Raw genomic sequence first — 27,045 nt, 5'->3', positions numbered from 1 at the left:
GCAGGAGGCTGAGCTGTTCCCAGCCCGCGCAGGGAACGCTCTCCCCTGCAGCGGGGGCTGCTCCCCAGGGAAGCCGTGGCTCGGCGCTGCTGGGGGGCAGTGGTGGCCGTGCCCTGGGGCAGCAGTGGCCGTGCCCTGGCCGTGCCGTGGGGCAGCGGTGGCCGTGCCGTGGGGCAGCAGTGGCCGTGCCCTGGCCGTGCTGTGGGGCAGCGGTGGCCGTGCCCTGGGGCAGCGGTGGCCGTGCTGTGGGGCAGCGGTGGCCGTGCCGTGGGGCAGCGGTGGCCGTGCCCTGGCCGTGCTGTGGGGCAGCGGTGGCCGTGCTGTGGGGCAGTGGTGGCCGTGCCCTGGGGCAGCGGTGGCCGTGCCCTGGCCGTGCCCTGGGGCAGCGGTGGCCGTGCTGTGGGGCAGTGGTGGCCGTGCCCTGGGGCAGCGGTGGCCGTGCCCTGGCCGTGCCCTGGGGCAGCGGTGGCCGTGCCCTGGCCGTGCTGTGGGGCAGCGGTGGCCGTGCCCTGGGGCAGCGGTGGCCGTGCTGTGGGGCAGCGGTGGCCGTGCCCTGGCCGTGCCCTGGGGCAGCGGTGGCTGTGCCCTGGCCGTGCCCTCGCAGGGCTCCTCCCCTCGGTGCAGCCCACCCAAAAGGGGCTCTGCTCCCCGCTCTTGCGTTTGTTGCTGGCCCCAGCAAGGGGGTCCCGTGCACCCCCCTGGGACACGGGCTGGGGCCTCCCTGCCCGTCTCGTTCTTCCCGCACAGGAGCAATCCCAGCCTTCTCCAGGGGCATCCAGCTGCCCCAGCCCCTGCCCAGCCGCTGCGGGGGTCACACGGGCAGAGAAGCCCCCGCAGCTCGGTACCCCTGGAGGACCACGGCGATTCCCCAGGCGGGTCAGGAACTCCCAGCACGGCAGGAGCAGGAGTCCCGCGGGCTCCCACCTTCCCTCCTGCGGGCGCTGGGGCAGCGAGGCCGCCTGGGCAGGCAGCGGCAGGGGCTGGAAGGAGCCTGTCACCCCCAGGCTCCAGCCCAGCGCTGCGGGTGGGAGGAAGCTTCCCAGAAGACAGAGAGCTAAAAAAAGGCAAGGCTTGGAGCAACTCAGGGCTGCCAGCTATTTATTCTAGCATGCCTGTATGCTGCAGAGCAGGAGAAAGATATTTTAAAGCTGCTGCAAGGAAGCTTGTCCGTCTGCCTGGGTTTGTTGTTCAAAAATTCAATTACCAACGGTCCCCACCACCAGTCCTGCACCACCTTCAGCCAAGTGCCTTCCTAACACCCTAAGGCAGCCAACCCCTCCTTCACAACTACACTGAAGCAGATGCTTGGAAAAAAAGGCTTAGGCACCAACACATCAGGAAGAGTTTGGGGAGCATCCACATCTCACACTCAGTTTATTTCTGCCCAGTCCTAATGAGAAATTTCTAACCAGCTTTTAGCATCAAGGGCTCACCCTTACTGACTCAAATTCTCATAGGCACTTACCCCTCTGGGCTTACAAACCACACCTCCTACTAAAAAAGCACACCCCGGCCTCCTGTTTAAAAAAAAAAAAAAAAAGCACTGCAATCTCTGTTCTTGGATATGTATTTTTTACTGAAAAAATCATTCATAAATTAACAAATACAAAAATGTACAAACACATGGGTAAATAAATGTAATGACACAAAGGATTGCTTTGCTGAGAAGTGTGTGTGTGTTGTAAAACACTAATCTTCAGTGCAAAAACGTCCCCCTGGCACCTCTTAAAAACATAACAGTAAGCTCAAAAGCCATGATGATGGAAAGCTGCTTGAGAGTTTAAAGCGACTTCTGATGGTGAGGGGCCTGAAGTGCGCGGCCGATGCTCAGACGGTACCTCCCTTAGAGAAGCAGAGCTTTATGGAGAATTGACTATCAATAAATAGTTTTGCAAATAAAACCCACATGGCTCATCTAAAAAAAATAAATCAGCGTCGCACAGGACCTGCCCTCCAGCAGGGCTGACTGACGGCGCTGACGTGGAAGGGGCAAACGAGTGGCCTTGTCGAACTTCAGCTGCCAGAATATGTACAAGTTCTCCTTAATGCAAGAATTTTTACACCATAACAGCACATGCGCTTGACAGTATGTTTTTAACAGTTACATTTACTATACAGCATTTGACATAGCTGATAAGATTAACAGTGCACATTTTCAGATAATCCACATTTTAAAAAGGGGGAAAAAAAAAATTCAACATGGTTAGAACGAAGGATGGGATGCTGCTGGGGATGGACCCTTCTGTGCCAACCGCAGAGTGCAGTTCTGAGCAGAGGTAACGGCTTTTGTTCCACACCAGGTGCGCCGGGTGTCAGGGGCATGGAAGGCTGAGGATCCCAACTAAGGAAGTTCAACACTTACTCACACACACATGCATGATTCCGGGGTAGTGAACTTGGACTAGTTGAAATACATTCCTTGTTTGAAGCACCATTAAACAAAGACAGGTTTCTAGCAAGGTCTCATGATGAAAGAAAAGAGGGGCAGGGCAATGCGGGTTCAACACCCGGAAAGGGTCCACGTGAATTACAGATCAAGACTCCGAAGCAAAAGTCTTTATTGCTGTATGCGCCAGAAAAAGCAAATCCTCACCTCTGCCTATAAATAACCAGGCTGAATCCCCTCGGGAAGCGAGTTTAAAGCACATGTAAGTTCAGAGACTTTAAAACTTAGTTACAAACTCATCAGCGCTTTTCAAGGGCAGGCTCGCTGTCCTCTCATGCCGGCCGATAAGATCTACACAAAACTTGTGTTTCCTAAACTAACGTTTTCTGGATACAGGTTAGGAATGCCCTGGGCAGTCACACCCACCACAGATGCGTATGGGGATCATACGTCCACGGAACTGAGAAAACAGTGTAAACCATGAGAAGTTAAGGAAACGGAAGGCAAACAATGCAATGAAAAGAGTTAAAGTCCTTTGGAGGTCAAGTACCCGCCCTTGTTGTGTGGAAATACAAACTAAGACCAACACCCAATGGATTTACTTTTAAGTCAGGGAGGTCCAGTGAAAGTGGTGGTGTCAGTGCTGTGCAAGGGCTGGACTGTGTCCGTGGGGACAGGGCCCGAAGTGCAGCCTGCCCACGGTGGCTGTGAAGAAAAGAGGGATGGCATTGGATAGCTGGATGGGCTGTCAGACCAAGCTCTGGCTCCCAGTCCTCATATTTTCACGTGTCCTTCATGTCTCTCACTGAGCTGTGACCCATCCCACCGGCTGTGCCCGTGCCAGTGCTGCCAGGTACCGAGGGGACAGCGCAGGGCGCCGCCTGCCTCTGGCAGCACCTCTGTGCTGCTGGATTTACACGACAAATACAAACTAAACCAACCTCCCAAACCGCTCCAGCACGTTCCAGAGCGAGGGCAAGTGCTGCTGTGTGGGGTGGGCTCACGTGGGAGCAGTGGCTCCATCCTGGCCCCCCGGGCTCGGCCCTGCCGTCGGTGGGACACAGAGCCACAGCCACGGGACTGCCTTCAACATGGCTTTTGGACTCATTTGCACATCATGTTGCCAAAGTGACAGAAAAGGGAGGGTTTTTAATAAATATTCCCATTTCCTCACCGTCCCTGGAACAAGCCAGCCCTGTGGTTTCTGGAATGAGTGATGACCTGGCTGTATTTCTCACCCACTGCACTGGAAGGTTCTGGGCCCTGGCCCACAAACATTTCTGCACATGCCCAGCTGGAATCATGCGAGCAGTCTCAGTGGCTTAAAAGGGAACACCTTGCACAAGTACAGTGATGCTCACGCAAGTGTTTACAGAACTCAGGACTAAAATGAGTGACCATATGTAAACCTCTCGCTTGGACTTTAGCCATAGGAGAAAAATAAAAAGGGGCGATTTACACAGCATATTTACACTTACACTTCTTTAAGAAGCGATTCTGTTGTATGTACTTCAAGCAGGTCATTTAAAAAACTGCACAGACATAGAAGAATGGCATCAGAAATCGTTTGATCTCCCACCAGGGCAGTTGCCAACCAAATTGCTCACGATGTTCACTGTCAAGAAGCCAGAGTCCCTCAGCTGAGCCGCTTCCCGGAGGAGAAAGCACATCCGAGGAGAGTCCCAGTGCCAGAGATTGCTAGAGGAGGAATGTGGAGACGAGAGCAGCAGGTCGAACTGTTGTCCTGAAACCCAGAAAGCAAGTGGCAGAAAAAATAAAGAGACTGCTGAGCTCGCTGCCCAGGTATCGGTCTGGATTGGTACAGCTAGAGCAATTTGTGCGTGCACCTTCAGCCTCATTCTCCACAATACTGTGATCCTTCATTAGACAAAGTGTTGCTTGTCCTCAATAACCCTTGGAAAAGAAAGTCTAGCATGGTGCTTTCTTGGTGGAGGGCAGAGCAAAGTTATTTTCTGCTCTTAATATTCGGTCACCAGAGCCAGCTCCGGTGTCAGGTTAACAGTGATGTTCTTATACAAGGCGTCATATGTGACGTTTGGAAAGTAGTTCAAGTTATTGAGGCCGTCCAGGGCTTGCCTTTCTTTTGACTTCCTCAGCAAGGCGTACCTGTGCAACGAGAACCAGAGGCCAGAGTCACTTCCATGTATCTCACAGCACCTGCAAACTCCTCCCAGGGCCACTAGAACACCTTTCAAAGAGCCAGGCCCAGGAGCAGCTACGAAACAACAAACTTCTGAGTCCTTAATAAAGGCAACCATCACATTGAAATACTCTGTGTTAGTAAAGATCAGAAAATCCCAGAGAAGTCCATCCCTTGATAAAGGGCAAAATGCTCACTGTGCCACCAGCAAGCATTCAGCTGCCAAAACAACCTGTGGCACCTGCCCAAAGCCTGCAGGTCCCATTGCCAGGAGGGGGCTGAGCCTGGGGGTCCTGCCAAGCCCACCATCCCGGAGAGACGCGGCTCAGGGGTGATGTGGTCCCTGCCTCTTTCATGAAACCAGACATGAACAAGAACAGAACTAAATGTGCTTTAGTCTGAGTGATGGGGGTGAAGAAGTAAAACCAGCAGAATGGTGGCAATGGGGAAGGAAACTGCAGCTGGTGCACAACACCAGCCTCAAACACATTTAGAGGCAGCGTGAGGAGATAGAATGAGAAGGGTTGTGAGGGGAAAATAGGCAGAAATAGCTCAGCAGGACAGTGACTCCCTTCTGCAGAGTAGAGGCCCCAGGCTGAGTGGGAGCTGGGCTAAGACCTGGGGACAGAGAAGGGACCAGGGAAGGCTTGGCCATGAGGCAGGGGAAGGGGCTGGGTGAGAACAAAGAGGAAAGTACCAGGAACCAGAGCTCAGTCCCATGGCATTATCAGCCTGCCATGCTTCACTGGTTTGACTAAATATGGTTTTTTAAACCAAAAGCAACTTCTCTTTTTCAAGAGTGAAGTAAGAGAAGCATCTCTGACTGGCTGCATTCTGTCCAACAGAGAAATTAAAAGTAGGGCTAAAGATGGAAAGTCAAATGGAAACACACCCAAAAATTAGTCTTCTGCAAAAAAAAGACCAGCAGATAGCTCAAATCTCTGCAGCAGCAGCCTACAGCCCCTCTGCAGAACAGAGCTTGCCCTGCTTGTCCAGCAGCTGATCAGCTACAAGTGTTAATTCCTGAAGTTGTTTGTGAAAGATGTATTTCTCTGTTTTCTGTTGCACAGCTTTCAGAAGACTCAAATTCCACTGTGGTCTTCAGGCAAAAGCAATCAGTCAACCCGTGCACTCTCTGAAACAACCCTGGCTCTGGGACAAAGGGGCTGGAGCCCTCCTGGGCAGCTCAGTACCTGTCCTGCTTGGGTCCAGGGGACTGTCACCACTCCTGATGGGTGTCTGCAGCCTCACAAGAGAGCAAACCCTGAGTTCAGGGCTCTGTACACCCAGCCCAGCCCTGAAGCTCTGGCAGCCACACAGGGGCAGGACAGCCCCTGCTCCGTGCTGCCTGCAGGCTGAGCCATGCCTCCTTCAGCACTGAGCCAGGCTCTTTGAGGAACACTGAAGCTTCTCTGACCCCTGGCAACAGCCACTGCTGTACATTCCTCTGGAGATAAAGGACAGGCCCTCAGCCTGCCACGCTGACAATCCCCTCTTCTGGATGGCATCCAAGCAGCCACAAAGCAAGGACCCCTCGCTGCAGGGATGAAAGGTATGAAATGCAGGGATGGAGGAATCCTGGCAACACTCTGCCTCCATCTCCCTGCAGTTAGCTTCCTTCAAGAGTTCAGGCTGTTACTGCCCTCAAACAGCTGCAGGGAACCTCCTACAGGGTACAGACTCTTTGTGAAAGACTTTAAGATCCTTAAAAAAAATTTACTTGCCTTCCTAGGAACTGCACCTCTCCCCGATGATGGTGGGGAATTGATTTGTATTTCCCTGTGTCTCCTTCTGGTCGAGTCACTGAGTAGCCTGCATACTGTACTCTGCATTAGAAAGGGGAGAAATAAAATAAAATAAACAAAAAATAATCACCCGTTGTGTTTGCTGTGCTGGCAGTGCTTCCAGGGCTGCAGTCAGAGCTCCACGTGCCAACTGTCCCCTCAGAGCCCGTGCCAGGCTCAGCTCACAGAGCCACCACCGGGGCCCACGGAGCCCCTACCTGTTCCAGAGGTCGTCGTCCTCGCCACCCCAGCCCCAGAAGGCGTTGGGGAATCCGTTGATCTTCTGGAACTGCTCGACAGTCAGGCCACTCACCCCCCCGAAGAACTCATTGTACGGGAGCCTGAGCAGGAGAGAAGGGTCAGGGCAGAGCCCACTGGCTCTCCCACCTGCCATGGGAAAGCCCAAGCCCTGAGGATGCTCTCTGCCATTCCCTCTCCTGCTCCCTTTTGCACAAAGCCTGAGGAAATACCCAGACTCATTCTCTGCCTTAAAAATAAATAAATGAAATCTGTCACTGGGTCCTTAGCAGTTGTGGAAGCAGGGAGGAAGAACAGTGCTTACAGGTACATGTACTTATCCAGCTTGGCTGCAAAGTGCCTGGGCATCTGTCCACACCCATAATAGTTACGGTCATTCTCTGGTATGTGGTCCACGTCGTGGAAGATGAGGCAGTCCCAGTCCAAGTCCTTCATTGCTTCCCGAAAGCCAACGTTGAAGAGCATGGCACGGTTGAAGGGTTGGTTTCCAGCCTAGCAGGGAGAAAGTTCCTTCTCAAGAGGAGCTCCTGCAGTTCTTGCCCTGTGTGTGTTCTCTGCCCTGTCTAGAAAACTGCAGAGGGCAACCAGCTCCCATACTGGCACCGTGAAAGAAGTGATGTATTGGGGCAGACCAGTGAGATCAACCAACACTGAAATACCCAATTTACAATACAGGAGTAAGAAGAAAGATGCCGAAGCCTTGGTGCTCAGACACTTGAAAAAAACCTCAATTTTGATCAATTTTTTTAAGCTAGAGCTAAATATGGAGGCACATTAACTGGGTGGATGAAGCCAAACAGCTTAAATGAGAGGTCCACATACACATCAAATGACAGTGATGTTTTACATGAAATGCCTAACTCTGGTCAGGCCATTCCTGTGCCCAGGGGACGCTGCCTGGAATTACTGCAGGGATATACAAAAAAAAACTGCGGCATTGTCTGAATCTGGTCCAAAGCTTTTTTTTTTTTTTAAAAAAAAACACAAAACAGAATTTTAAAAACAACAACACAAAACAGAATTTTAAAAACAACAACACAAATCCCCAATTTCGACTTTTCATATGAAACCAGTAATTTCTGGGCACCAGTAATCTCTCAGCTGTGCCACTTTTGGGCAGAATGGGACAACTTACACATTGCACCATGACCCCTACACCTGGCACATCAGAGAGATGTGAGCTGGCAGGGACACTCCTGGCACGGGGCAGAGCTGTGCCTGCCCCACGCTCTCTCACTGTCGCAGGCACATTCTTCCCTCTCTCAAGATTTTTTCATAGAGGAGTACAGAGAGAAGAAAGAGAAAACAATTTCTATTCCTGCTCCTTGTTTTTCCCATGTGGAATGTGTTTGGAGAATTGTTTACCTGGGGTGATTGTTTGATTGGATTCTGGTGAGGATTATTTGAGCCTGATGGCCAATCCAATCCACCTGTGTCTGGACTCTCAGAGAAGGTCAGGAGTTGTGAGTGAGTTAGATTTGGTAGTTAGAACAAGTAGGTTTGTAGTTTTAGTGTCTCCTTTAAATAGTATATGAATGTATTATAGCATAGTTCTAATAAAGAAATCATTCAGCCTCCTGAGCTGGAGTCATACATCAGCATTTCTTCCCACCGGGTTCACCTGTGCTTACAGTGCTCTCACCTGCTCCACAACGTAGAAGGCGAACTGTAAACGTTGCCGCTGCAGCATGGGAATGAGGTGTCTGAAGAGGACGGGCAGGTGCTCGTATCGATTGCGGAATGGGATCAGGATCGCCACCTGAGGAAAGAGAACGTGGCCCTGACTGCCCCGCCCGGGCTGGGGAGCAGGACTGGCTGCTGTGGGAGCAGCACTAACAAAGCACTCTTAGCTCTCCATGTAGAGCAGCCTTCCAAGTCCCAAAGCATGGATTTCCTATTCACTTTTTGAGGAATTGCTGCTTTGGAAAAATTCGGTGTCATCTTGAGCAGAAGGGAGACTTGCAGTGCCTCCTGGTCATCTCTGCCCAGCACCAGGGACACTAAAGCAGCCCTTGAGTTCACTGTTTCTTCCCTGGGCACTGCATTCCCACACCTCAGAGCTCCTCACATCACTGCTCTGAAGATGCAGCACACCAGAGGTGCTCCCATTAACACCTCCTGCTGCCCGCCCGGGACTCCCCGTGCCCCGCACTGGGCAGGGCACGGGGCTTGCCCAGCTCCCAGTTACCTTCCAGCGAGGCAGGCAGTCACTCGGCTTCCAGTGCCCTCCCAGCTTGATGGAAGGGTCTTTAGAGAAGAACTGGTGGATGTCCTCCATGGTGATCTCGCTCATATTTACATCAATGGGGCCCTCTGCAGAGCGTGAGAAGCAGAGGGGGGTGAGGACCTGTCTTGGTGCTGGGGCAGCACTTTGCTGCGTCCCTATCCTCCATCCCCAGCACTCAGCTTCTTTTCTCCAGCACCAGCAAAAGCAAATAGGAAATGCTGCTGGTGTAACACCTTGGTTCCTCAGTCTTTGTGGCTGCTATTGGATGCAGCTCTCCATGGGAGCCCCACGCCAGCGGGGGTACCCCTCTGCTCCTCCCTGCATGCTTCCAGCAGACTAAACCCCCACCTCTCTAAAGCAGAGAGCATTTCCCCCCTTTGGAAACATTTGGCCTCAGAAGCCCAGTTTTCCACCTGAGGGCGGTTTTGGTGGAAGCATTTCTCCCAGCTGCAGCTGCCCTGGGGGGTCCAGCCCATCTCCCACAGCAGCCCTGGCACAGCCCGGGGCTGGGACTGGCAGCACTGCCCGGGCACAAGGGAGCCACCCCGCCGTCACTGCCCCTGGAAAAGGGCTGGCAGAGCCTTTTCACCGGCTCCCAGCACACAATCCCTCCTTTGTTTGTGTTTGCCAAGCGATGGGCTCCTACTTCAGCAGGGAGACATGCCTCCGACACAGCAGGGATTAATTCCTGAGGGTGGGTAAACAATGATTTCCCAGGAGGGAGCTGGCTCTAAACAGTGCTCCCATTCATCCCTAGGTGCCTGGCAGGGAAAGGTGCAATGGTGGTGAGGCTGGGAATGCCACTGTGTGCCCTCCAAAGCCATGGGGAGCAGGAGAGGGGCTCAGGGTGACAGGATGCTACTCACTCATAGAAGGGAGCCTCTCAGGACAGGTATTGTTGGGGAAATAGGTAAAGTCTTCAGGAAGAAACGTTGTGGCTTGCAGAAAGGTGTCATTGTGGCTCAGATCAAGAGGATAATCTGGGAAAAAAAAATACATGAGAAGTTTTCACCTGAGTTATAGATCTGTTATTTCCAGCCACCTCCCCATGCCCTGTGAGCAGACTCCAAAGTCAGCCACAGCTGAGGATGTCCCCAACAGCACAGCTGTGTCCCCAGTGGAACGTGCTCTAGCCTTGCAACCCAGCTGGGTGCTCAGCCCCATCCTGGGACAGGTGCCTGCAGAAGCCCCAGCAGCCTTAGCACCACATCAAAGAAACCTTTGCATTTTCTGGCCAAAGGAGGAATTTTGAGCATCGCCTTTAGGAATCACAAAGGAGCACGTGGCTCTTGAAGGGAAAAGCTACCAGTGCCTTGCCCCTGAAGAACCCTGGCACAGCAAGAGGGGATGTGCTCCTCCAGCAGGTCCTTTCCCAACAGGAGAGAGGGAAGTCCCCAGGCAAGCCTCAATGCCAGCTAGGACTGCCAGTGCAGTATCCTACACAGGGCAATCCTGCCTGGACTCCTCCTCAAAGGATCAATAAAAACTATCACATTACACACAGACTTCCCTCTGCTTCCTGCCGTGCAAGAGCAGAGGAGCCCCTGAGCTCCAGCAGTGCCCAGCACCTCCCTGCAGCCCCCCATTCCTGCATCCTTTAACCTCCCGGGCAGCACCCTCCAGCCTGCTACACCTGAAGATGTTTGAAGGTTTTCCATCAGAACAAGCCATTTGCTGTGTTGTGCTAGTACGTAACATCGTGTCAGTAATGTTGTTTATTCACTCAAGTAAACAGTATCCAAACTATCTCAAAACTCAAGATGGGCTGTACACAGAACCTAAGGGCTTTTCAAGTAGGATAGATGTTATTTTGGATGCTTGATACTGTTCCAAATTTCCATAAGCAATTTTCCCTGTAAACTCCCATTGCCAGAGCACACCCGCAGTACTCAGCCCAGGTCCCAGCCCACAGGGAAGCTCAGCTGCTCTGTTTTGCACCAATGCCTGTCTTTTTTGCTGGGTTTCCTCTCGCAGCTGTCACACGGCCTCACTGCCCACAGCGGTGTGGGGACAATGCACTCCCCAGGCAGTGACACCCACCCAGGCACCCAAAATCTGTCAGGGAGGGAAGCTTCTGACCCCGGTGTCAATGCAGTCCTTGTGGCCACGGCACCAAGTGCCTTCCAGACGTCACCACCACCCATCCTGCGTCTGCTCGGACCTGCCTGCCAGGGAAGGTCGCCCAAGGACGGTGCACAGTGCTTGTACGTGCTAAAACTGTCCTCGTGGCGGGAGCTCGTGGGGAGGGACAGTGTCCTCGTGTGCCTGCGCAGCTGGGACAGGTATGAGGTTCAAGCAAAGCCCAATATGGCAGCAGCAGCACGGGTGTCACTGGCGCTGTGGTCACCAGTTGCCCGCCTGCTGCAGGAGGACACAGGTTCCTGGATCACTTGAAGCCCCCCAGGCCAGAGCCTCAGCAGGATGAGGCTCTCACCACTGCAAGCAGCAGCAATGGAGCATCTAACCCTCCTCCCTTCAGGGGATCAGCCACTTCCTCACCCTGCCTCTGCTTTACTTGATGTTTCCAGTCTTAAAAATAGCCCAGGGTAGCTGCCCTGGCTGACTGCGTGCAGCACAGGAGGTGACCCGGGGTGTTCATCTCCTGCGTAAGTCGATAATTCCCCTCCCGTGCCCGCCCAGGGCACAGCTGAGCTGGTGGCTGCACCCCAGCAGGCTGGGCACCAAGGACACGGCTCATACTTCTGCTAATGAGAAAATGATCTTGCCTTGTAAAACTCTGTCAGCCCCTGCTGCTGAACCCCGGCGGGCGAGGAGCCGAGCTGAGCTCCCCACACCAGCCTGATGCCAGCAGCACCGGCGTGAGGCTGTGGGGACGTGCCAGCAGGGCAGGGACAGGCTGGGTGTCACACGCAGCCAGGGCAGCTCTGCCTCACCACACCACACTGACACACAGCTCCTAGCCCCACGTGCTCGTGCGCCCGTGGATGATGAAGAGGCTGGGAGGGCGAGCCTGCGCTGCGCTCCCCGCAGCCTGCCCGAAGTTCAATAGATGATTCGTGGCAGATCTCCAGCCAAGTCATCTCGGTTCATCCTTGCACAGGAGGAGTGAAGCGTACGAGCACAGGCCCCTCCACGTGCCCAGAGCCAGGGCTCTGCGCAGGCGCACGCCTGGGAAGGTACGTTTTAAATATGAAACCTGATCCTTGCACTGAATTTGAAAGTGTTTACCCGCAGACCGGTTGAAGCTACAAGTTGAATTCCTGGAAAGCAAAGAGGTTTTCAGCTCAAATCCCATCACTTCAGGCCTTTCAAGATTTTCACCCCTTATACAAGTTAGAAGCATTTGAACTTTTTACATATATAAATAAATAAATATATTTTTTATATTTTGACAGTATTTCTCTATATACAGGGTATTTTTATATTACATATATATTTTTATATATAAAAATTAAAGCTGCAGAAAATTAATCAAAGCTTCCACCCTGCATTTACCAGTATAAATTAATGCCTTCAAACTTAATTTTCAGTGAGAATGGGACCTAGAATCAAAATTACAATTATTTAGTGAAATACCTGAGTCATTCACACTGCTGTTCCTCTTGGCATAGGCACTGCGGACCACCTGCTCGTACACCTGAGCTCCTATAGTTCGCATGTTCTCACGGATCATGATGCCTTGGGCTTGCATCATGAAGAGGTAGGTGTTCACTGCAAGGGAGGAAGAAAAAGGAATATTTCCATGAGCATCAGCTTTTGTAGGGAAAAGAAACCAGGGTCTTTTGGAAGCATTCCCAGCCTCCTGCTCGATTTCAGCTCCCTCATGCCAGAAGGATCCCTGGGCTGCACGTGCCGTGGTTGCCCGGCAGAGCTGGGAAGGGCAGGGAATTGGGCAGTGGAGGCGTAGGGCACGTTTGGGAACCTGGCTGGGTGACAAGGGGGACGTACCCGGCCAAACCTGACTACCAGGCTGTGAGACAGCACTGCAGCTTAACCAACAGCACCATTCGCTGCTTAATTAGGGAGGTTTAATTAGGAAACATCACTATAACAGGAAAGCCAGCTGTGTGCCTGGAGAAGGGCAGCCGTTCCAGACTGCAGCACTGGGGGCTGGCACTCGCCTGGCAGAGGCACCCCAGCAGGCACCTCAAAAGCACCCCCACAGCAGGCTGCGAGCCCCCAGCATGTCACAGCCCCGGGCAGGCAGCAGCACGAGCCCTGGCTCCCCAGGGCAGCCCCCCAGCCACGCTTCTTCCCCCTCTCCTCTCCTGCTGACCCCGTGCCCTGGCACAGCTCAGGCTGAGCCTGATTAGGTTTCAGTTTAAGCTGACACCCAGCTGGCAGGACCAGGCCCCACAGCAAACAGCAGCGAGCACAGCCCTGTGTCGCCAGCAGCTCGCATGGCCCAGCAGGACAGCCACCCACAGGGGCAGCAGCACAGCCACCGTGCACAGCACCTCTCGCCAGCATCACTGCGCCAGCCACAGCCCTCCTGGAGTAGTTTTAGGCTTAAGAATGAAGTGGAAAACAAATAAAATATTGACATGAAGATACCGAGAAGGGGCAACCTAGCAAGGCCTATTCTGCGCTAGTAATTAAAAATCCAGGTCAAAAGACACTCCAGTGGGGATAAAGGGGGCACTGGGCCAAGGAAACAAGAGAGACCCTGCTCAGAGGAGGGCAGCAGCTGGTGCAATGTCACCAGGAAACACCCATACCAGACAGGTCATTCCTGCAGCAGGCATGCCACAGCCTGGAACCAGCAGCTTCCAGGCCAGGAAGGCACAGTGATGGCTGGAGTCACCGGGAGCACGGGTTGGATACGGCACCGCCACCGGAGAGCGGGGGTCCCCACCCCGGGGTACACACCCCTGCACCCCACAGGCTGCCCCCCCTTCTGCACCCACACACTGAGGCAGCTCCAGAAAGGCTGCCCAGACACATTTCCCAATCCCAACTGTATTTTGTTTTCACACAGTAAAGTCAATATTTGAAAGGGGGATGGAGCCCCACGTCATGCCCAGGGCCCAACGCCCTGCCCGGCTGCCACCCATGCCCAGCCTGTCTCTGGGCCATGGGGAATCACTGGATTTTCAGAAAGAAGGAGGTCAACTGCATGAAGTGCTTGGCAACTAAACGTCTCAAAATGCAATCTTAAATGTCCATTTCCAGCCCCTCCCTTCCCATATATGTACCCTTTGCAGCTGGGCCAGCGATGGCACCTTAAGCCAGCGGTTACAGCAGCAATGAGCAGGAGCTGGCTCAGACAAAGCTCAAACCCTCCTGGCTCGCCCACCTGTTCTGGGGCCAGCTCTGGAACCAGAGTGACCGCCAGGTCAGCTGGTGGCAGCTGCAGCTTAAACCTGAGCTCTGGTGCAGTTTCTCAGCAAGGCATCCCTGTTGCAATGACAGCAAGGGGTATCAAATGCTGCTCCTCCTCAGAAAGACAGGGAATTTGCTCTAACAGATGCCCAGGGATAAGGCTCAAGGAAAAGCTGGTATTTTGATACAGCACCACAGGCCAGAAGTAACTGAAATTCATGCAAAGCCTTACACCCAAGCCCCAAAACCTTCATAAGTTCAGCATGAAATGGCATCACCTCCCAGCACCAGCAGTGCAGCACAGCCCCAGCTCTGCCAGGCAGCTGCCCAGCAGGATTCATGAAAATGGGAGTTCCTGCAGCTGTCAGAAATGGGCTGTTTGGGGTTAGCAGTGAGCAGCGCTGACGCAGTCGGGCTGTCAGAGCCTTGGGTGCAGGGCAGGATGCACGGGGCAGCCCCAGCCCGACCTGCCCATGCAGGCCTCCCAGATGAACACGAGCTTTTCCTTCAGCTTATCAGCCCCGTCACAGCCCTGCCTCGGGTGTGCCATGTTAAGGGCTGGTGCCTGGGGCACCTGGCCCCGAGGCCGTGTCCTGCCCCAGTGACAGCACCCACCCCGCTGCTGGCACCAGCTCCTGGTAGGCAGCAGCAGACAGCACATGCAGCCACGGGAACAGCATCCCCCAGAGCCAGGCAAGCACGGCAGGGCACGGACAGCGGCACCACAGCCTCAGCAAGCACCGACAGCCCTCCCAAAAACACAGAGCCTCCTCGAGAGCCGGGCACGGCTTCTCTCCTCTGCACAGAGCAACGCGGGGCTGAAGCCGCTCAGCTGAGCTGGTTCTCGGGCCCAGGCTGCTGCAGAAGGGGCAGCCAGTCTGCATCTTCCAGCCCACGCGGAGCTGGGTCAGCAGTGAAAAACAACTCGCTGATGCTGATCAAGTAATTTCACTTTCTACTTCATTATGCTTCTACTTGCTGGGTAAAGCAGATCCAGGTTTGGTGAAGCATGAAAGAACAGGAGAGACAAATCAGCATCCAATCCCTGGTTAATTTGAGGAAGAGGGAGGTTTGTGGGGCGCAGTGAAAGCGCCGTTTGTTCCCCTCCACGGCGGCAGACGGAGCAGGGCCTCGCCACAGCCACATGACCCGGCTCGCAGGGCCGGCTGCCCCGGGCTGCAGCGGGAATCCTGAGCAGACTGTCACAGCAGCCACCATCCCAGGGGAGCAGGGCAGGAACAACACCAGCTTTGTGTCGGGCAGCAGTTGCCTTTTCACATATTAACCCCTTTAAGCAGATGATTAAGGAGATACCTGGCCAGGGATGGTGTGCCATCGACACACCAAACACCCAACATCAACAGCCCCCCACCACCAGGGACCAGAGCCCCTTCTCCTACCCCCAAACCAAACCGCCTGCATGAGATAAGCTTCACAAACACTGTGTTTATCCAGAACACGCAATTCTTTCAGGTCAGAAAATCGGATTTAAACCACGTTATTGTAAACATTTCACTCCCTGTGCACACACGGTGCTTAGATTAGCTCCAGGGACTCCTGTGGCCAGGGCTGGGGCTGCACCAACATTTGGGAATCGCTGTACCAAGCTCAAATCTCACTCCTCCTCCATTTACTGCCTTTTTGATGAGCAAATTAGCCATGTCTTAAATTTATTAAGCCTGACCTGGCTGACCCTACAGAGCCCAGGGCCCCTGTACCCAGAGGCGTTTCCCAGAGCAGATGTCCATCACCCCTGAGCATCCACTGCTGCAGACACAGGCTCGTGGTGGGCTTGGCCTGAACCTTGGTTCAGCCAGAAAGCAATTCTCCCTGTTGTGATATATTGCTAATCTCATCACACAGGATGATCTCGAAAATTACATCGGCCTTCTGTCTTTCTTCCCTTTGAGCACGCGGCGCTTCAGAGCACACGCATGGAGTGACAACAGCCTGGCTGCTGCCACTGGGCAGCTGGACAAGGACAGGATGGGAGAGGGGAGTTCTCCCTTCTTCTATTAATTTCCAGCAAACCCTCGCTCCCCGCCCAGAAAACAAGCAGAATTTAAGAATCCATTTGCCCAAATAACTGCCTGAAGATTATTCTTGTTGGTTCATTAAAGGACAAGTCAACCCTGCTGTGATTTAAACACACGGAAAACATGACAGCTTGTCACCAGCTGGAACAGAGGCACAAGGCTGCACCCCAGGGCATGGCACCCCTTGGGATATCCCACCCTAACCTCTCTGCTCACAAGCAAACTGGGAGAGCAAGTGCTCACTCAAGCCAGGAGTGGATGCAACAATTTCAGCCAGGGAAGTAAAGTCCAATTATATAAATGAGCACTGAAGTCTTCCTGTAATCATTTCTCTGTTAGTATTTTCGGAGCACTTCTAATCAAGAAACAGCTGACTCTCCCATGGAAAATTAGTTTCATCGTGATGATACATACTAGAAGAGGCAACAGGGCAATTTGCAGCTTGGGAGCTGATTCGGACGAGGACTGACTGTGATCTATGCCAGCCACTGACACGGGACAGGGACAGCCCTGACACGTCTCACTCCTGGCCCTGACACGCTTCCACCGCCTGCGGAAGGGACCTTCCTGCAGCATCCCACTGCAGGGGGACAGCAGGGCACCCCGAGCTGGGACAGGCTGGGGGCAGGAAGAGGGGCCAAGTGGCTCACAGCAGCCCTGCATGCCTGCAGCAGTATCAGCGCCCAGCACGGCAGCCAGGCTTTCCTGAGGAAGGAGCCAGCCTTCCTCTGCTTTGAGATTTAGGGCTTTCTGTCACATTCAGCGTTTTTCCCATTCATTAGTCCGCTCGTGCTGCAGAAGCGCAGAGGGGCTTTGAGTTCATCATGGTCTCACTGCTACGTGCAGCCTTCTCCTGCCAGCACCTGGAGCCCCGTACCAGCAAGGACAATCCCTGCCAGCCCCCAGAGCCCCCATTTCCACCAGCAGAGTCACAAACCAACGCACCACCAGAGAAACTCCTGCTGAACACTCTACCAGATGCTTGGAGTGGGCACAAGGTGCCCAGCAGAGCTCGTGGGACAGCTCACGTGGGAGATGCAGCAGTGACTTGGAAGGGGTGAGGGTCCTGCAGGCAGCAGGGTGGGCGCTCAGGTCACCCTGCCAGGGCTGGGAGGTCCTGCCCGCTGCAGACGCCTCCCGCAGCGCCCAGAGACAGCAAAACCAGCAGAGTCATGTCTGCGTTAAGCCTTTTCCTAAGCTCTCCCCGCAGATCCCCAGCATCAATCCAGCTCCATTAGCATTAGCAATATAAAGGGGTTTAATCAAACTAAGCCTCTAAGGCACTGATAGACAGTTATGATAGTCTTAACTCATAAATAACCCAACGAGGAGAAGCAGCAGCATCCAGCGTTAATACACCATGAGACCTCTGTCTCCATTAGCTTTCCAGTGGCACTGAACTCCCCAGACATGCTGAGTGCCAGAACAATTAAATAAGAGGTTCCTATTAGTTTTAGAGAATTTAATATTAATGCCATCACTGTTACTTAGCCCTTTGCCTCTAAATAGCACAGGAAGGAATAATTTGATACATTAAATGGTCGAAGAATTAACAGTGCAGCAGCAGCACTAAGCTGGTAATTACAAACCACTTGTTCCCAAAATTGGCAAGTTGGCAGCTTGCACGTGCACACAGCAAGCAGGAAGATGGGAGGCTAAAGTGACACAGTCAAAACCTGAATATGGGAAATTTGTATCTGAACTGTCTTACAGAAAAATGACCCTGGGGAAGCCTCAGCAAGGGGAGGAAAATCCATATTATTCTAAGAGACTAAATTTTTCATGTACACATTTAAAGTGGCAACTTCCATTTGCGCTCCCACAGCTGCCTGCACTAAGGTGTTTGTGCCACTCGCTGTGAAAAGCACTGCTCTGCTTTAGGATACCCAGCAAAAGGACCACAACGTGCTCTGCACACATGGGAAAACTCAGGAGGCCAAGGGAACTCATAAAACATCTACAGCACCAAAGCAGCCGTGGAAGGAGCTCTGCACCCCACCAGCAGGCAAGGCTGGCAGCAGGGTTGAGCCCCAGCCCACGCAGGCGCAGTGCCACACGGGCAGCACCCAGCTCCGTGCAGGGGGAAAGCCAGGAGCACACGGGTTACCTGTGCACCGGGGCAGCAACGCCAGGCACGGCTGTGAAAGCACACTGGGCCTTGCAAATCCCGAGAGCAATCCAGGTCTCTGCTGCAGTTCCTCTCTGAGGAAGGGCACAGTGACACGTGCAGGCTGGAGCACAGAGCATAGCAAGCATTTGCCCAAGTTAAATATTACCCTTCCTCGAGAGATTCAGACTCTCCTACTTTAATTGCCATTGAGGAGATGCGATTGCACATGACTGCATGTCCTGTTTATTTTCCATCCTCCATGCCCATCTCCAGGCAGTCTGCTCTCCCCATCCTGCTCCCTTCACCAGGATCGGCACAAAGGCTCCCCAGGAGGAGCAGAGCATCCGCTGGCAGCACATTCCCGTGCAGGCAGAGCACAACCGCGCAGCCACCACCGCACACAAAGGAGCAATCAAAGGCTCTTCAGCAGGCGCTGACACGGACACAGACCCGACCTCGGGGCTGGCAGCAGCGCCTGCTGCTACCACAGCAAACATTTACACTTCCAAACACTTACAGCTCAGCGTCTGTTCCTTCGGTTCATTAGGAGACAAAGGGGTGGGAATTCCTGCCTCCTGGACACCCTCTGAAGGCGTCAGGAATCCCAGTGCCTGAGCCCAGTGCTCATGTGGGATCAGGGTGAACAAACAGAGGGAGAGCTTTCGTTAAGAAAAATAATAAATAAGAATTAAGCGAACGCTTGGGCAAGCAAGGGAGAGGAAAAACAGGCAGATCCTCCCCACCGCTGTCCTTGAAGTGGGAGGGCAGGGAAGGACATGGGCTGCTCGGGACAGCTCCTCATCCCCTGGGCCATGGGAACTGGAACAGCTGCAGGAGACAAAGGAAATCCTCTACTGCAGGCAGGCCCCACCATCAACGTGGGCATCCTGCTCAAACAGGCAATAGGACATGCAGGAAAATGGGGACATGTGGAGTGGTGCTGCCTAGGAAATGCAGACAATAGGGAGTTTCACCAGTGCTGTCCTTCACCAGCTGGAAGCAATCGAGAATACAGTCAGACCACAGCAGAGGAGACAGGTGGGATTTGGATTTAAAATTTCCATATACATCAAACACCAGTTAAATAGATTTTGAAATCATTGATTTGTTAGTCTACCAAATTAGGAGATTATACCCATCGGAGAGTACCCAGTGGAAACTGTTAAAAAACAACTTAAGAGTCATGGATCTACTGACTCGGTTCACACACCACAAACTGCGCTGTCTGGAGTTTCAACACCCCGACTTTGATAGAGAAAAAGAGAACAGGTTCTGTTGTTTTGGCTGTTCCCCCTCAAAAAAAGCCGAAGACCTGATTTTTCAAGCATGTTTTACACGTTCAGCGTGGCTGAACAAAAAGGGTTATCACATGTACAGCCTCATGTCTGCTGCAAGGGAGCTGTTCCAAGGGGGTCCGAGAGGCTGTTCCAGGTCAGTGGTTTGCCTGTCACAAACCCGGCCCGGGCCGCGAGGAGCCGCACACGGGGCAGGGGCTGCGAGGAGCCGCACACGGGGCAGGGGCTGTGCTCGCCCGGCCGCACACGGGGCAGGGGCTCCGGGGAGCCGCACACGGGGCAGGGGCTGTGCTCGCCCGGCCGCACACGGGGCAGGGGCTGTGCTCGCCCGGCCGCACACGGGGCAGGGGCTCCGAGGAGCCGCACACGGGGCATGGGCTGCGAGGAGCCGCACACGGGGCAGGGGCTGCGAGGAGCCGCACACGGGGCAGGGGCTGTGCTCGCCCAGCCGCACACAGGGCAGGGGCTGTGCTCGCCCAGCCGCACACAGGGCAGGGGCTGTGCTCGCCCAGCCGCACACAGGGCAGGGGCTGTGCTCGCCCAGCCGCACACGGGGCAGGGGCTGCGAGGAGCCGCACACGGGGCAGGGGCTGCGAGGAGCCGCACACGGGGCAGGGGCTGCGAGGAGCCGCACACGGGGCAGGGGCTGTGCTCGCCCAGCCGCACACGGGGCAGGGGCTGTGCTCGCCCGGCCGCACACGGGGCAGGGGCTGTGCTCGCCCAGCGACACACAGGGCAGGGGCTCCGGGGAGCCGCACACGGGGCAGGGGCTGTGCTCGCCCGGCCGCACACGGGGCAGGGGCTGTGCTCGCCCAGCGGCACACGGGGCAGGGGCTGTGCTCGCCCAGCCGCACACGGGGCAGGGGCTCCGGGGAGCCGCACACGGGGCAGGGGCTGTGCTCGCCCAGTGGCACACGGGGCAGGGGCTGTGCTCGCCCGGCCGCACACGGGGCAGGGGCTGCGAGGAGCCGCACACGGGGCAGGGGCTGCGAGGAGCCGCACACGGGGCAGGGGCTGTGCTCGCCTGGCCGCACACGGGGCAGGGGCTGTGCTCGCCCGGCCGCACACGGGGCAGGGGCTCCGAGGAGCCGCACACGGAGCAGGGGCCGCGCTGCAGCATCCAGGACAGCGGGCGCTCCCCGCTCCGTTCAGCGAGACCCGCGGCACATCTCCCACTGCCATTTATGGCTAGAGCACGGTCCAGCATGTCCTATTTACATCGTCTGAAACAAAAAAAAAAAACAGCTCGGGGAAATCCCTGCTCCCAGCCGAGCTCGCCCACGATGCTGCATCCCAGGGGACCCGCACGGAGAGGAACGGCAGAGCCCAGGGCAGGGATTCCCACCCCGTGGAGGGCTGGCCTGTGCCGAGCTGTCCCTGCCTCCGACCTCCGCAGGGCAGGTGGGGACACCCCAGCAGCCAGCAGGGAAGGGCACGGTCGGGGCAGAGTGCGACACCCCGCCCGGGCTCACCCTGGGCACACCCAGGACTGCCCTGCTCAGCAGGACACGGCCACCTCCAGGAGCTGTGGCCTCTGGCCTGACCTGAACCTGCTGTTTCCACTCTCAGCGGGGCTAAAAGGCCCAGAGACAGGCCCATCTCTGCAACGCCATGTGAGAATAAAGCATCCCGAGCTGCCTCAGCCCTGACCAGACAAAGGCTGCTTTGCAGCAAACACGATTTGCACCATGGAGACCAAGGAGAGATCCCTCAGCAGCAATACCCCAAGATTGTCCCTGCTGAGGTTTCTTTTCTGTACAATGCCAGGTCCTGGGAAAGCAGCCATGCCAGCAGCCAGGGAAGGAGCACAGCCACAGCCCCACCTCCACACTATGGATCTGCCTGGCTTGCCAGCCCTTTCAACTCCTAAAAAATTCTCCAAGCTGGAATTCTTCAGTCATGTGGGATGATTGTTGTCCGAGATTTTCAAAGGCAGCAGCTCAGAGCTCCCTGCCAAGGGTACTCTCACCATGCAGTGCCATTTAAGACCCACAGCAGCTTGGCCTCCCAGTCAGATTACAGAGTTGTTCTTGTCTGCAATAATTAAAGGCAACATAGACTGGCCTCTCCAGCTGCTGTGTTTTATAAGAAGCTATCAGAGAGAGGGTGCAACTTTGAACTTCCAACACACAGACCATTACCTAGAGGATTTTTTAAGATCTCTGATGTCCCAAGACATTTATTAGCTTTGTTGTGAGCTATGCAACCTTGGAATACACAACATTTTTATATGATTTTCTTCCGCCTGACAAGCAAACTGGTAATACAGCTGCTGTAAATAAATCAACTGATTCCATTATCAGTGTAGGGAATGACTTCACGGGAAAAAAATCATCCCTCTATCTACAAACTTATTTAACACCTAAGAGACTGCCCATCAAATCCCAGCCTGTGTGACGCCTTCGTATGTGTCAGCAGAACAGCAATGGCATGAGTCTGTTTGGGATGCCTTGAACAGGGGAAAAGAAAAAACCCTTCCTTCCATCACCCCCCAGGCCTGTGCCGTCTGTGCCCTTCAGGACCAGAGCCGGGCCCGGCACACCCAGACCCTGTGCAGGGGCAGGCTCGTGGCTTGCCCCCAGCACTGCCCTTCCCTCCTGCCCAGACACGGCCAACCTTGACCAGCAGCGCGGCCACGCCGGCGCCAGGCACAGGCAAGCCCTAAACCTTATCACGGGCAGGGCAATCAGAGAGCGGATCACCGCCCTGCACCACAGCACCACACCAGAGCCGTGCCTAAGCACTGCCATGAAGTTACACATTAATCCCAGATAAGCAGCCGCAAGGCTATTGAGCCTGCCAGCTCAGCAAGGGATCAGCACTTCCACAGCCCCGAGCTGCAACCAGGGCTCACCGGCCACCACCGACTGAGAGGGACTGGAGGCTCACGGCCCACCAGGCTCACTTGGGTCTATACAAACAGGAACACCCTGAGGCAAGCTCAGCAGAGGCAGTCTGCGATCAGGCTGTGGAGATGGGGCGCTGGGCACCAATTGTCCTGCCTGTCCCTCTGTGGGCAGGAGCAGCCATCGCTGCCTCCTCCTGCCCCGGGCCACCAGCACTCCTCAGCTCTGCAATTGCTTGGGAAGGGATGAGCACACACAGGGGCACAGGAGGGAACAGCAAACACCCTTTTCCTCCTTCCCTCTCTCCCACTGAAACACCTTTAAGCTCCTTGCACACAGCAGCAACTTAAGTTTCCTTAAGAGACTTGAGTGTCTGCCAGGGGTTCTGACCACTCTCCCATTGATATGTGCAACAGGACAGAGGGGGGAAAAATAATAAACTAATCAATTCCAGCCTGTCTGCAGCCAGAAATCGAGCTCTGCAAACAGGAGTCAGACACAGGGCTACCTTGGAAAAATTAAACACGTCGGGAATGGGAAGCCAGTGCTCCCAGGTGGAACGGCCGGAAGAGCTGAGCAGGCAGTGAGGGCAGAGAACTCCTCTGGGCCAGGGCAGCCCCGAGGGGCCTCAGGAAGGAGCTGGTTGAGGCTGGTAACCACAGACCCTGCCCACATCAGCGCCTCCAACTCACTGGGCATGGCGTGAGTCCACAGCAATGCAGCAGCCCACCTTCCCCCTTCCTCCCTGCCAGGGCACCAGCCCTTCCCTCCACTCTGGATAACGAGATTTTTAGGTTACACCCATTTATCCACTCAAGTTACCCAATCTGAGCACGTTGTGTTTGCTTCCCCAAGTATTACAGCTGAAGGCCATCCTCCCCCACTCGCCCCTTCCCCCACGTGGCCCCATAAATGCCGCGTTGCTCTCTGGCAGCATCCCGTGATGTTTGGGGAGTTGTGACCCCTCCCCAGGCGGGGGTGGACACCCCACGTGCGAAGGGGAGGGCAGCGTGGGGAAAAGGGTCCGGGTCAGCACCCGCCGTGAGCCCCGCTCTGCCCCCAGCTTTCTGCAGCGCAGCAGCAAACCGGACAATTGCTGTGCTGACAGGCGTTTTCTCTTTTCTAATTAGGCGAAAGCAGAGTTAACCTAGAGCACCTTGAAGCTGGGCAGCCGCCGCCCCCTTCCTGCCACAGCTCCCTCCATCTGCTCCTGCCCTCCGGCCCTTCCCAAGCGATGCTCAGAACAAGCAGCCCCGGAGCCGCCTCAGCAAGCAGAGACCCCGCTGCTGCAGCCTAGAAACTCTCAGACCATTCCGTACAGCCCGAGGCACCCGAAAGTCGGGCTGGAGGGGCGACTGCAGCTGACAAACCTGCCCAGGCCCTCGGAACACAAGGGGATGCTTGACCAATCCTTTCCTGTAGCTCCACATACGAGTCAGGGCAGGAGGATGCATCAAGGGTCTGGGCAGAAGGAGAACTGAGGCAGCACCTTATTCGCAGGTTTGTTTAGCAATAATTGAACGTGGGACATTTTACACCTGGCTGTCATACAAGATGCTCTGCCAGCCCCACACCAGGGCTCAGGCCACACCCAGGAGAGATGGGGCAGCCAGGACAGGGGGCCCTCAGCACAGGCAGGATGTGACAGAGCAAGTCCCTGCACTTGCTTCAGGGTTATTCCTGCTGAAGCAGGCAACGAGGCAAAAACAAGGAGGTCTGAGAGGCAGGGGGGAGAGATGTCTGCAAAGTCCCAGGGCAGCTTTATGCAAAAGGAAGGAGCAGTGATGCTGTGGGGAGCACTTGCTGCTGCCTGATTCACCTCAAAGCAGAAGCTGCCTGTACCCCTCCAGGTAAGCATTTTGGTTGGGGTATTTTCAGCTCTACATGCAGTGCCCACAGTCACATTCACATTCACAGAGCGGGAGAGCTGTGGCCTATGCTTGCCATACTTGCATCAAATGTGGCCTATGCTTGCCATACATACATCAAATGGCAGCAGGACAGAGCTTGGTTCCTAGAATAAACTTCCCCTTTTAAGAAAAAAGAGAAGGTGATTTGAATAACCAGTGTATTTTTAACATCTTGCTCAACCGGACCATCTCACTGCCCGCAGGTGAAGCGGTGCAGACCGTGCTCACAGGCACGGAGACAGGGCGCCCCAGAGCACCAACACACCTCTCGTGGCAAAAACCCCAACCCTACAGGAAAGGGACACCACACACCTTGCACAATGCGCTTGCCCTGCCACTCCAGGCAGACCCTGACAAGCACAACAGCTCTTAACTGGAAAGTAATTTTAAGCTTTTAATACCTGCTGCCTATAGGGACAGTTCTGAACCGTGGGCTCCCTCTGCACAGCCAAGGCCACAGCAAGGAGCGAGTGCCTCTGGGCTGGCAGCAGCAAGCAACTCCCTCTGCTTGGCTCCTCCACAAGCAGCACCAGCTCCTCTGCTGCCAAAGCCCCGCAGGTCCCAGGGCAACGCTGCACTGGGGGCCAGGACAAGGGGAGAAGAGGCCCTTGTGAGCTCCAACGCTGCTGACAGCCACTGCAGGGAGATGTGGGGCTCCCTGTGTGAGCAGTAGGGAGTCTGGTCTCCAATGCAGAGCCACACGAGCTCACAAGAGTCACAGCTGCTTTTCTAGAAGCTGGAAGCCTGACTGCCAAACTGCAGAGCATCTCACTTAGCTGTCAGCACAGAGCTTTAGGTATCTGGAAACAGGCTTCAAACTGAAAGCTAGGAAAGGAAGCCTTTTCCCCCAAATCCTCCATGGTGGTCAATGACTAACAACATTCTCACGCTCCTACCTCCACATCACCTCAGACTTCTCCAATCTGGTTTTGTGTTTGGTCACTGCTGCTGTCAAACCTGCCTGCTGAACTCCGGCTTCTTCGAAAGCAGGGCTTGCCACACAGGCACACGGCTGAGGCATGCTCCCACTCAATAGCTGGTCTCCAGGCTGGCATTTCCAAGGGCTTTGATCCATTCCAAATAAGGCAATCAGCTTAGCCCTTGATTAAATACATAGCATAATCCACCTAAATCTTGTTAGCTGAGAAGCAAGTTGCTCGTCTCACCAGTTGTGGGTGGCATTGTGTGTCACCGCGGGGCAAGTGGGGCAGTGGCAGTGTGAAGGTGTCCCTTGGGGCATGTCCTGGGCAGGCAGCAGCACTGGGGCAGCTGGTGACCACAGCACACAGTCCACAGGCCCCTGTGGACTCCAGTTCATGGGATCCTTCTGCAAAGCTTCCCCTGCAGTGTGCAAAAACCCACGGAAGGTGCTTGCCCCCTCCCAGCTGGCAGGTACAGGAAGGGTGCCCCAGGGCACTGGGCACCCAGCAAAACTCTTTAAAAAACCCAGGAAAAGACAAATCACTGACTCTGAGCAGGGAGCCAGGCTGCAGCACGGAAGGAGGATGCGCTGCAGCTTTGGGGGAATTTCGCACCACAGCAGTTTTTCCTTCCTCGGGAGGAATGAATCAGTAGCCCAGCACTGTAGAGCCTCAGCAGAACAGGATGGTGCTGAGGGGGAAGCATGCCACGAGGGCAAGTACTGCCCTGCCAGACAGGGGCCTGGCCCAGGTGAGATGCAGGTGTGCAGCCAGGACATCAGCCTCACACACACACCTCCAGCTGAGAAAGCAGGGAAAGGCAGCACCACTCCCTGCTGGTCCCAGACCCCTCTGCACTCCCCAGAGCAGACACCACTGGGGCTGCACACTTGCTTGTACCGACCCCAGCAGCGGGACACAGGGAACGAGGCAGCTTGGGAAGTCTGGCAAAAGGAAACCCTCCCTCCCCAGGTGAGCCCCATTCCTCTCCTGCATGGCTCTGGGACAATGTTTACAGGTGAGTCCTTCAGAGCCTGCAGAGGCAGAGCACCGAGCAGGGGAAGACCACGAGGATGTTGCTTCCCAGCACTGAGGCTGTGTGTCCCCACGCCCCACCAGTGAGTGCCCCAGCAGCCACTCCCACCCAAAGTTATACTGGGACAGGAGAGATCTGCTCCCGAGACTACAGTGGAGCTGTTACTTAAGTCTTCAGAAGACAAATTCCCTGTTTCCCTCCAGGTTTCAGACCCAGCAAGTGAGGACCAGCTCTGCATGCAGGTGACCCACTGGGGGCTGGCCACAGCCTGCAGGCAGGAGCTCTGCAGATCTCTGTTCCATGCTGCATTAGGAGCTCCAACACCTCCTGCAGCAGCCAGGCACGTTTCAACAGCTACTGGAAAGATTTAAAGTTAATTTAACCCCCTTAACACATTATATGGCTCCTGTCATCCCAATTACCCTAAAAAGCCCAGGTATAGATCTCGAGAGGAGTGCAGGGAGGAGGAAAAAATATTTTAAAATTAGTAAGGAGGGGAAAAAAAGGGGGAAAAAAAGTCTCAGGCACAATCCCAAAATACAGTTTCAGGCAGATCAGGAAAAAACTTCACAGGATTTCAAACAACAACAACAACAAAAAAAGCAGCCAGCAGAGGCAATATCTGCTTTCACCAAACACTAGCCAGGAAGGCTGAGCAGAGCTCAGCTCGCCAGTCACCAGCTGGTGTAACAGGAATCAGGGTTTTGGCATGGGGATCCTCCCCCCAAGCCGGGCAAGGGAACAGGCTGCCTGCAGAGGAGCTGGGATGATAAATGACAGCAGTTGAGCACTG

General features: G+C 54.8%; 1 protein-coding gene across 1 annotated transcript in view; it reads right to left on the bottom strand.

Annotated features, from left to right (window-relative positions):
* Positions 1-1,551: 1,551 nt before the first annotated feature.
* B4GALT5 (beta-1,4-galactosyltransferase 5) overlaps positions 1,552-27,045 on the bottom strand; it is a 34,370-nt gene continuing 8,876 nt past the window's right edge. The window contains exons 2-9 of the mRNA XM_053993182.1: positions 12,354-12,488; positions 9,683-9,796; positions 8,778-8,902; positions 8,232-8,348; positions 6,894-7,081; positions 6,550-6,672; positions 6,272-6,373; positions 1,552-4,513 (exon numbers count right to left, since the gene is read on the bottom strand). Of these exons, the coding sequence (XP_053849157.1) occupies positions 4,366-4,513; positions 6,272-6,373; positions 6,550-6,672; positions 6,894-7,081; positions 8,232-8,348; positions 8,778-8,902; positions 9,683-9,796; positions 12,354-12,488 (1,052 nt within the window). The 3' untranslated portion in view covers positions 1,552-4,365. The remainder of the gene's footprint in view (positions 4,514-6,271; positions 6,374-6,549; positions 6,673-6,893; positions 7,082-8,231; positions 8,349-8,777; positions 8,903-9,682; positions 9,797-12,353; positions 12,489-27,045) is intronic.

This window comes from Vidua macroura, chromosome 17, assembly GCF_024509145.1.
Source record: "Vidua macroura isolate BioBank_ID:100142 chromosome 17, ASM2450914v1, whole genome shotgun sequence".
NCBI classification, from domain to species: Eukaryota; Metazoa; Chordata; class Aves; order Passeriformes; family Viduidae; genus Vidua; species Vidua macroura.
This window is presented reverse-complemented; position numbering and strand designations above follow the sequence as displayed.